This window comes from Oratosquilla oratoria, chromosome 22 (assembly GCF_046742065.1).
Source record: "Oratosquilla oratoria isolate Oo_2021 chromosome 22, ASM4674206v1, whole genome shotgun sequence".
Taxonomy (NCBI): Eukaryota; Metazoa; Arthropoda; class Malacostraca; order Stomatopoda; family Squillidae; genus Oratosquilla; species Oratosquilla oratoria.
The window spans coordinates 12813141-12825640 of NC_134798.1; the positions used below are offsets into that span (position 1 = coordinate 12813141).

The window sequence follows — 12500 nt, forward strand, 5'->3', positions numbered from 1 at the left end:
AAAAAGATCATCAACGCTGAGATTTCCGTCGCATTTAACACTATATACATATACATATACATATACATATACATATACATATACACACACACACACACATATATATATATATATATATATATTTACTTATATATATGTATATATATATATATATATATATATATATATACTTGCAGAAACCACTTGGAAAATTTTTCAAGTGGTTTCTGCAAGTATTGTTGTCGCGTGTGCTTAGTGATTTATTTTGCATATATGCATATACATATACATATATATATATATATATATATATATATGTATATATATGTATATATGTATATGTATGTATATGTATATATATATATATACATATACATATACATATACATATACATATATATATGTATATATACATTTTTTAATAAACTTCTTTAATAATTTTTTAATAAACTTCTAACTAAATACAAGAAGACTCAATGCTAAACGGAGGTATGCTACATATATGAGAAAAATTACGGTGATTAGCAGATTCGGATATGTTGAGCCAGGATTATGTTTCAGATAGTAGTTTTGGTTAAGTTATGGTAGATTAGGGTAGGTTAGGTTGAGATAGATTATGTTAAATAAGGTCAGATTAAATTAGGTTAGGTTAGGTGAAGCTAGAATAGGTTAGATTAGATTACGTTAGGTTAGATTAAGTTAAGTTAGGGTAGGTTAGATTAGACTAGGCTAGCCTAGGTTTGGTTAGGTTAGATTAGATGAGGTTACATTAGGGTTGTGTTGAGTTAAGCTTGGTCACAAATACAAATAGCATAATAAGAACAACTTTGACAAAATACTGTGAATATTCTTACCTCTTAGTCTTCTTCTGACAAAATTCATATGAAAATAAAGACTAAAATCTTGCTATTTATTAAGCGATCTATGACTGATCGTAGTTCTACCTTGTATCCTATACCTCCTCCTCCGTCTGCTCCGAGCCTTATACTCACGTGTTCGAAGGTCTCTGGAAGATCAAAAATGGTCTTCAACAAGTGTTTGATGTCCGCCCCGAGGATCAGGATCCTCACTGCCTGTTGCGACGGCGTCTGCGTCTGCTTCTCCGCTCCTGCCGCCGAAGAACTCGAGTTCGAGGACGAACCCGACGACGACGTAAGGGATATCGTCGACGACGTCTTCGACGCCCCTCGGCGGTCCAGCGTCCCGCCCTGGAGCACTGGGAGCATGGCAGCCGCTTCCTCACTCGCCCAACCATGTTCGCCTGGAGAATACTCCCTTCCTCCACCTCCTCCTTCTCCTCCCCCTTCTCCATCTCCTCTACCTTTTTCTTCTTCTCCTCTCTCTCCCTCTCTCCCCCTTCTTGCAACATCCTCTTGTCCCCGCGTTCCCTCACACCGTCTCAAACTTCCGAAATGGTCTCCATCTCTGCTGTCTCTGCCGCCACTCTCCGCTCCTCCTCCTCCTCTTCCTCCTCCTCTTCTTCCTCCTCTTCCTCCTTTTCCACCACCTCCTCCTCCTCCTCCTCCTCCTCCACCTTCGGTGGTCCCTGACTTGGCCCTGCCAACCGGCGGTCCACCGATGTTCCACAGGCTTCTTCTGAAGGAGGCGTCGTTGGGGGTCTTGCTAAGCGATGAGGCTCCGCCCTCGTTGTCCTTCCACCTGCAAGAGAGTGGGCATGGTAAGGGGGAGACGCCTGGGTGATAGTCATGTGAGGTTCTGGAATTATGTACAAATACATGTATTATCTATACATAATATGTCCCTACAGACACGCACACACACACACACACACACACACACACACACACACACACACACACACATATATATATATATATATATATATATATATATATATGTATGTATGTATGTGTGTGTGTGTGTGTATGTGTGTGTGTGTGTGTGTGTGTGTGTGTGTGTGTGTGTGTGTGTGTGTGTGTGTGTGTGAGTGTGTGTGTGTGTATAAAAAAAAATAACACACACGCAATATATATATATATATATATATATATATATATATATATATATATGCATATATATGTATATATATATATATATATGTATATATATATATATTGACTATATTATGACAAATAAGACTGAAGGTGGAAGAAGCAGACGAGGAATAATGGGAGAATTTCGTTTCGACCTGCAGGGTCTTGATTACAAAGCTAACAACTCAAACATAATAGGAGATTTTATACATGGACAGGTCATCTCATGGGACGCTTCGGAGAGCTTGTTATCTTATTTGCGTATTCTTTTATTATTGATAAGCTTGTGGCTTTTGCTAGACATATAAAACCTTCTCTATGGTTAATGTTGCTATTAGTATTAATGTATGATGCCTCAATTGTCTTCCTTAGTTTCTTGAATGATCCTTTATTTAATACGGTTGTGTTCAGTCTGGAAGGTGGCCATGTTTATACACATATATTACTATGGAGTTAGATGTTCTATGGGCTTTTACGTCATTTTTATATTCATTTATCCTTTTATTAAGTCCGCGACCAGATTCACCAAAATATGAAGAGGGACAGCTTTTACACCGGATTTTATAAACAACGCTGTTTTCGTTAGTGGGATTATTGTAGCTACGTGTTACTAAATGTCCTACTTTGTTACCTGATGTCCTGGCTATTTTAATGCCCTATTTTAGGAGAAAAGTGTCTAGGTGTGAATTGACATTAGTTTGGTACTGTAATGTATCTGGTTTCATCATTACATTTATTATCATTCTTATTTTTATCTTTATTTTTGTTAATTATTTCTTTGGGTTTCTTTTTCAACCTACATAAGAGACCTTTTGGATATTTGAGTTTGATGAAAGTCTCTGTGATATGTTGTAATTCAAGATCTAGAAATTCTTTACTGCATATACGAAATGCTTTGTGGAAGAAACCTATTATAATACCTGTTTTAGTTCTGTCATTATGTCCTAAATAGAAGTGTATATAGTCTTCTTTATTGGTGAGTTTCCGGTATACTGAAAATTTCACATTCTTATCTATTCTATGGATAATTGTGTCTAAGAAATAAATAGATAATAAAAGAATACGCAAATAAAATAACAAGCTCTCCGAAGCGTCCCATGAGATGACCTGTCCATGTATAAAATCTCCTGTTATGTTTGAGTTGTTAGCTTTGTGATCAAGACCCTGCGGGTCGAAATGTTAAAGCGTGAAACTCTCCCATTACTTCTCGTCTGCTTCTTCCACCCTCAGTCTTATATATATATATGCTACCTGAGTCCTACCCTTGTCCCTTATTTTTATTGTATATAAGACATGCCATTTGCTCTACCTTTCTGTATTCCACTGAAGAGGATCACAGTCCGTGATCGAAATATATGGAATTAATTTTATTTCATTTCTTCTTATCCAACACAGTGGGTTTTTGTTGAATCTTTACGAATGTGTTACGACATTACTTTATAGTTATATATATATATATATGTATTTGTGTGTGCGTGTGTGTGTACACATACAAATAACACACGCACAATATATATATATATATATATATATATATATATGTATGTATGTATATATATGTATATATTTATACATATGTATAAATATATATATATATATATATATATATATATATATGTATATATATATGTATGTATATATATATATAAATTAGTCCATTCTCGGAGAAAGATAAGCTGAGGTACAGTGTAAACAGTATATTTCGACCACTGACTGTGATCCACTTCAGCAGTTACATAGAATAGGAAGACAAAAACATATGTACACAGGAAAATACTGCAAGAGGGAACCAGGGAAGCCTCAAGACACGTGTCTTTGATGGTGTAGGACCTTTTGCTCCTTGGAGATAAGTTTGGTTACTGCCAAGTTAATGACCTTTTGATGTGTTGAAATTAAGAAATTGTTTAATAAATATTCATACATTTTTCTTTGAAAGTACAATTTGAATGATATATTGTATCTGCATTTTTCCAATCTATTCGGTGATGTAAGATATATATATATATATATATATATATATATATATATATATATATATATATATATATATATATATATATATATATATATATTTGTTGAGGCATTGTGACAGGTTGGTGAAGGTGGGTGAGGAAGACATAAATCAGAGTCCAAGTTTATTTCTGACTAGTTTCGCACAAATAGGCTTCTTCAGAGAAATAATGTAATAAGGAGAAAATAATGCGAACATATATATGGGGCATTGAGGAGCTCCGGAGAGCTCACCCAGGATCGCCTTTGTATATTGGGGATTTTGTCATGTTGTCCGTTATTGGGGGGTCTTTGTTCCGGTGGCGTAATGTCCTAGTTGTCCTGTTGTCCGTTACTGGGGGGTCTTCGTTCCGGTGGCGTAATGTCCTAGTTGTCCTGTTGTCCGTTATTGAGGGGTCTTTGCTCCGGTGGCGTAATGTCCTAGTTGCTGTTGCTATGGCTGCGGTGGATTTTGTCGGATCTACGACAGAACGTCGAAAGACAGAATGTCGAATGGTCAAAATGTCGACACGACAGATGGTCGAATGCGACATAATGTCGGAATATGCATTTCACTGATTATTCAGTCATGTGTGCCTTTTATATTAGTGGCACTTGACCAATCATGACTAAAAGAGGTTGTTTGAAGATGGATATTGTTTTAAAGAAAATCTAACTCGGCAATGAATATCGATATTTCTCAAATCACTCGACCCATTATGGCCGCCAGGCATGATTTTCTTCTTTAACATAACAATGAAGATAAAACAACTTAAACAACAGTCACTTATACCAGTTTTCTTTGTATTGTAGTCGAATAAATGTAGTTCAAGAATTGATTTTGAAATAAGAATATTTACTTAATGTACAGTCAAGAAACTTTTTTCCTCCTTTTTGAGCAACGAAGACTTTTGCCATGTTTTCTTTGTATTGTATTCGAATGAATGTAGTTCAAGAATTTATTTTGAAATTAGAATATTCACTTTATGTATAGTCAAGAAAGTTGATTAGGATTTCAGTATAATTGTTGAGCGTGAACACAGGTTTGCTTTTTTTCGGTCATTTTATGTACATAATCACATCGATATCTGAAGTTACGACATTTTGTCGCAGTCGACATCTGTCGTTTCGACATTCTGTCGTTTCGACGTTCTGTCTTTCGACATTGTGTCGTGCACCGGATTTTGTCCATTTGATGTCACCCGTTATTTAGTTAGTAAAGACGTTAATAAACAGAAAAAGAAGTAGACCATTTCTCGACACGGTCATCATGAGAACAGATGCGAGCGTGAAATTCAAGGTATACAGAAAACCTACTAATAAGGACGATTTCATTCACTTCCTAAGTGCGCATGATAAAAAAACAAAAACGGGTGTAGTAAAAGGATTCTTTCTACGAGCTCTGAGAATATGTAGCCCAGAATTCCTCGAGGAAGAAATCAATCATGTAACTGACGCGTTCACAAAACTGGGTTACCCTAAAGGTTTATTAACGTCTTTACTAACTAAAGCTAAAACGATCAGAGAAAGAAATGAAAAAGAAAAAGACAAACTGAACAATCGTTACTTAGTAGTCCCCCTTTCTAAATTCACAGACGAGTTGGGACTAGCATTAAGATCCACTGGCTTAACCATCGTGAGTGACGCAGGTAAAAAGATAGGTGACTTAACGAAAAAGAAAATAGAAAATCAACACGAAAACAGAAGTATTGTGTACAAAATTCCATGTAGTAGTTGTGATCTTTCTTACTTTGGAGAAACGCACAGAGGATTGGAGAAAAGGCTCAGCGAACACAGAGCGGATGTCAATCATATCAAAGAAAAGAGTCATTTACCGAAATGGGAGGCAGCAGAAATACTAGAAGAAAATTTAACCAAACAGAAAAGGAAAGTACTGGAAGCACTGTATATTGCTACCAATGAAAATACTAACCAAAGAACGGGTGACATCAAATGGACAAAATCCACCGCAGCCATAGCAACAGAAACTAGGACATTACGCCACCGGAGCAAAGACCCCTCAATAACGGACAACAGGACAACTAGGACATTACGCCACCGGAACGAAGACCCCCCAGTAACGGACAACAGGACAACTAGGACATTACGCCACCGGAACAAAGACCCCCCAATAACGGACAACAGGACAAAATCCCCAATATACAGAGGCGATCCTGGGTGAGCTCTCCGAAGCTCCTCAATGCCCCATATATATGTTCGCATTATTTTCTCCTTATTACATTATTTCTCTGAAGAAGCCTATTTGTGCGAAACTAGTCAGAAATAAACTTGGACTCTGATTTATGTCTTCCTCACCCACCTTCACACACACATATATATATAAATATATATATATATATGTATATATATATATATGCATATATATATATATATATGCATATATATATATATATATATATATATATATATATATATATATATATATATATATATATACAGGGTACTCATATTCTAGAGATTTCCAACAGAGAAAACTGTTATACGATTTGCATCTAGTGTTTTCATTACAAAGGATTACAAAGGCGGATCATGCCGACAGGAGACCTTTTGATCCATATCTATGTCGGATGCGAAAAAAAAAATCATATTGATAATAAAATAATAAATAAAAACTATAATAATGTAAATAATAAATAAAGTACATAAATAAATGCATAGGTATAGTTAAATAATAAACAAACAGGTAAATAGTAAATAATAATAAATTGACATATAACTAATAATAAATGAAAATCAGACAGACAAAAGATAACAAAACAAAAACAAATAATATAAGATAAATTATAATCATTACAGCATCTTACTTAGGTATTTATCTAAATGATTCTTAAAGCTTCGAACTGAACTACATTGCACTAACTGTGCAGGAAGTTTATTCCATTCATTAACTACACGGTTGTCAAAGTTGTTTCTACCCACTTCCAAATTGAATCTATTTCCGGACAGTTTGAGACCATTGTTTCTTGTCTGATTCTCATTCAATGTGAAAATTTGGTCACTTTTGATTTTGTCAATTCCCTTTAAAATCTTAAAGACCTGTATCAAGTCACCTCTGAGTCTACGCTTTTTTAGGGAAAACAGATTCATGTGTTTTAGTCGATTTTCGTATGATTTATTTTTTATATTTGGAATCAGTTTTGTGGCTCGCCGTTGTACTTTTTCCAGTCTGTCAATGTCTTTAATGAGATTCGGTGACCATACGGAAACAGCATATTCCAAATGTGGATGAACTAACGATTTATATAGCTTGTTAATGAGTGATGGACTTTTGAAATCAAAAGATCGCGCAATCAGTCCCAGAATCTTATTTGCTTTCTCAGAGGCTGAAATACACTGCTTGGATGATTTGAGGTCGTTACTGATAATTACGCCGAGATCTTTTTCACTATCCACTTTTGTTAACGAATTTCCAAATAACTTGTAATCGTACTTACTGTTATTTTTACCTATGTGCATTACCTTGCATTTACTTGTGTTAAATTTCATTAGCCACTTTTCAGACCATTGCTGTAATTTATCTAAATCTTCTTGAATATCTAATTGGTTTGAGTGATCATTTGCCACTCCGCACAGTTTTGTATCATCAGCAAAATTGGAAACAGTAGATTTTAGTCCATGGTCTATATCATTTATATATACTATGAATAGAAGTGGCCCAAGAACGGAACCCTGAGGAACTCCACTTGTAACATTTTTCCATCCAGAAGTTTTTCCATTTAAAACAACTCTCTGTTTTCGACCATTCAACCAATTACTAGTCCAACTTAATAGGCTACCACTTATTCCGTGTAAAGCTAATTTAGTAAGTAGTTTTTCATGTGGGACGGTACCAAAAGCTTTTGCAAAGTCTAGATATATTAAATCTATATTGTTTCTTTTGTCATAATTCGAGATAACTGTGTTGTAGAATTCGAGTAAGTTAGTCACGCAAGAACGTTTCCGTCTGAAACCATGGCTATCATTTATCAAACGGTTATTTTCTAAATGATGTTCGATAGCATCTCTGATGATAGTTTCCATTATTGTTCCTACAATTGAAGTCAAACTTATAGGCCTATAGTTATTTGTCTTCTTATTGTCACCTTTTTTTTAATATGGGAGTAACGTTAGCTAGCTTCCATTCTCTTGGGACATCTCCGGATATGATGGATTTCTTGAAAATAATTTCTAATGGAACAACAATCTCATTTTTCATTTCCTTTAAGATTCTTGGATGCCAACCGTCAGGCCCTGGTGTTTTATTAACTTTGAGTTTGTCTATACACCTTTTAATTTTTTCTTTTGTTATATTTACCGTAGTGAGTAAGTTTACCCTAGACTTTTCACAGGTTTCAGTTTGGAATTCACTTTGAGGTGTTTTTTTTTTTTTTTTTTTTTTACGAATACCGAGCTAAAATAATTGTTTAAGATATTACACATTCCTTCATTTGAATATTCAAGTTGACCGTCAGCAGATAATAGTGGACCAATGTGATTCCTAACAACCTTTTTATCTCTAATGTAACTATAGAATTCTTTGGAATTCTCTTTGGATTTATCAGCGATGTTCATTTCGTATTGTCGTTTTCTTTTCTTATTGTCTTTTTTAAATCTCTCTGTATTGATACATAACTTTCATAGTCATTAGATGCACCCGAGCACTTATATTTCTTATAAGCCTGTCTCTTTTTAGCAATACTTTTTTCAGTTTCTTTGTCGAGCCACTTTGGGCGAGCCTGATTTGGGGGACGTCTGTCCTTAAAAGGAATGCAAGTTTGAATCATCTTAGTGAGCGTATTTTGGAATATTTCCCACATCTGATCTACAGGTTTTTCGTTTAATTTTGCCTCCCAATCTGTAAGCTGAAGCTCCTGACGTAGTCCTATGAACTGAGCTTTACTGAAATCGGGTATTTTAGAAACACAAGTATCTATTCTAAAATTGTTTAGGAGTTTGAATCTAACTAAGTTGTGATCGCTATTTGCAACAGATTCACCGACTTCTACATCAGTTACCATGTTTTCGCGGCTAGTGATCAAAAGATCGAGTAAGTTTCCATATCTTGTGGGCTCTTTTACATGCTGAATTAAGTCATTGTCACCAAGAAAATTAATCAAGCGACTACCTATATGGCCATGTTCAAGGGTCATCCAATCAATGTCAGTAAAATTGAAATCACCCATTATCAATAAATCCCGCTTGCAGAAACTAGACAGTTCTTGAAATAACAGTTTGTCGTCTGCTAATGATAATGTCTTTGGCCTATACATTACACCTATATTAATTTTTTTGTCCATTTGTTTGGGTTAACTCAACCCACAAACTATCATATGCATCCTGTTTCACTTTCTCTAAAACACAAGCATGAACATTGTTTTTAACGTACAATAGAACACCCCCACCTTTCTTGTGGTTTCTATCCTGATGAAAGTGTTTAAATCCCGCAATATTAAATTCAGCTTCGAACTCTGTACCATTTAACCATGTCTCAGTTATTCCTATCATATCGAGATTTTCGCTTCATGTCTACCCATTAGCTAAATCAGCCCGTCGGATTATACAAACATACACACACGCACACACACACACACACACACACACACACACACACACACACACACACACACACACACACACACACACACACACACACACACACACACACACACACACACACGATAAAGGAAAAAACTAAAAATAACATATACCAACGTAGACGGAATGATTTCAGGACTAAACGAATTAAACAACTGTCTGGCAGTAGAAAAACCAGACGTAATGGAAATTGCAGAGACGAAATTAAAAAGTTCTCTACCACCAAACACTGTGGGACAAGGTCTATACAACCATTGGATGAAAAATAGAAAGGAGAAATAGAGTGGAGGAGTCATGTGTTTGACTAATAAGGGCTTAAATGTGACTAAGACATCAAAAGGAAAAAATAACGTGGAATTTATTATGATTAAAGTTGAAAACAGTGACATGAAAAGTAGAAAAATTGTAGTAATATATGTGCCCCCCAAAACACAGTCTTGGACAGAGATTGATCATTCCAAAATGTTTAAAGACACAAACAATGCACCAACTGATTTACTGAAAGAAGGAGGAAACATAGTAATTATGGGTGACTTTAACTCCAAAGAAATATGTTGGGAAGAAATGACAGTGAAAGGCGGAGAAGACCTCTGGGGAAACATACTACTGGATATGACCACCATATACTCAATTACTCAATGGGTAAAGGAAAATACTAGATACAGAGACAATGAGAAATCGTCGAGACTAGATTTGATATTTACGTCAAACCTGAAATTGTGGACAGAATAGTATACAAAACACTAATTGGGAAGAGTGACCACTTACTAATAGAGTTCGAAATAAAAGAACAAATTGATTTAAGAAGAAATGAGAAACACAGAAAAGGAAGACTAATATACAACAAAATGGATTTTGAGAAACTCAGATAATTCTTTCAAAATGCAAATTGGGAAAACTTCTTAAATGAAGAAGCAAAGATGGAAGAGAAATGGAATATATTAAAGGAAATTTACAATGACGGAATAAACAAATACGTACCAAAACAGAAGCAAGAAAGGGTGTACATTAAGTGCTGGTACAACAAAAAATTTAGTGAAGCTAAAGATAGAAAAGGCAAAGCTTGGAAAATATGGAAAAAAAAGAAAAAAAATAACAAACGAGTAAGTGGCAAACATATATCAAACTAAGAAATGAATATGTAAAAATACGCAGGGATGAAAAGAGAAACTATGAAAAGGACAATAAAAATGCAAGGACCAACCTAAACTATTTTACAGGTATGTGAATGGTAAACTAAAAGACAAACAAGAAATAGTAAAACTGCGCCAAGGGAATAATGAATATACAGAAGATGTAGAAATGGCTGAAATTATGAACAAACATTTTAAATCTGTATTCACAATTGAAAGTACACAAAATTGGGAGGAAATACAGAAAGATCCCCCCCAACGAAAGAAATAAATGTGACACAGAAGGAATTAGAGACCAAATAAAAAACCTTGATGTCAGAAAATCACATGGTCCGGGTGGAATTGCAAATTGGATATTAAAAGAATGCAGAGATGAGCTCACTCAAAGAAGGAAATGTACCACAGGATTGGTAAAATGCAAGTATTGTACCAATATATACAGAAGGGGCAAGGAAAAACCCAACTTACCATAGACCGATCTCCCTTACAATCACGATAGCAAAAAACATGTGAAAAAGTTATCAAAAGTAGATGGATTAAATATCTTGAAGAAAAAAATATACTGAATTCAACACAATTTGGATTTAGACAAAGAAGATCGCTTCTACTCGAGACTGATAAAAATAATACAGGAAAGGGACGGATGGGCGGATTGTGCTTTTCTAGATCTACAAAAAGCATTTGATAAGGTACCATACAAAAAACTATAAAGAAAAACTGAATCAATTATTGGTATTCAAGGAAAATTATTGGAATGGATGGAAGATTTCTTGACCGGGAGAAAAATGAGGGTGGTACTTAAAGACAAATACTCGACCTGGAAAATAATGATAAGTGGAGTCCCACAAGGTCCGGTATTGGCTCCGATTATATTTGGTATATATATATATATATATATATATATATATACATATATATATATATATGTATATAGATATATATATATATATATATATATATATATATAAATGACATGGATGAAGGTGTAGAATGTTATATGAACTTCTTCGCAGATGATGCAAAACTATAACAGGAAGATTATGAATCACTACAGAAAAACTTGGATAAAGTGTGGGAATGGAGTCAAAAGTGGGAAGTGAACTTCAACATCAAGAAATGTAGTATAATGGAGTTTGGAAAAAGTAAAAATAGAATATCGGGGCAATAAAAAAGTGGGACAGAGAAAGTACAAAAAAAAAGAAAGAAAAAAAAAAAAAGTAAGCTCGGAAAGGGACCTAGGAATAATTATCAGCAAATACATGTCATCAGACAAACATATCAACAAAATAATCGGGGAAACCTTCAATTTATTAAGGTCAATGAAAGTAGCTTTTGATTACTTGAATGCGGAAATGGTAAAGAAAATATTAGTTACACTGGTAAGACCAAAAGTGGAGTATGCTGCGACTCTGTGGACACCCAGTACTAAAACGAATATAAAGAAATTAGAAAGAATACAAAGAGCTACGGCAGAGATGGCACCAACGCTCTCCAAATTGACATACAAAGATGATCCAAATTGGAACTACCAACCCTGGAACAAAAAAGAGAAAGAGATCTACTGACTATTTACAGAATTATGAAAGGGATGGAAGGCCTAGATAAAGATGATTTATTAAAGTGTGACAAGAGAAAAACAAGAGGATATGAAAAGAAACACAAAAAGGATAGTTATAGAAAAGATCTGAAAAAGAATATCTTCCCACACAGAGTGATGGATATCTGGAATAAATTGGATGAGGCAACAGTGTGTGCAAATACTATACAAGAATTTGAGAAAAAAGTTAATGCTGAAAGATACAAAGACGGG

General features: G+C 34.8%; 1 protein-coding gene across 2 annotated transcripts in view; it reads right to left on the reverse strand.

The window, feature by feature from the left end:
* Nucleotides 1-12500, reverse strand: part of LOC143037432 (uncharacterized) — a 244202-nt gene that overhangs the window by 120996 nt on the left and 110706 nt on the right. For both annotated transcript variants that reach the window (XM_076205631.1, XM_076205632.1), the window contains exon 5: nt 972-1638. In XM_076205631.1, the coding sequence (XP_076061746.1) occupies nt 972-1638 (667 nt within the window). The remainder of the gene's footprint in view (nt 1-971; nt 1639-12500) is intronic.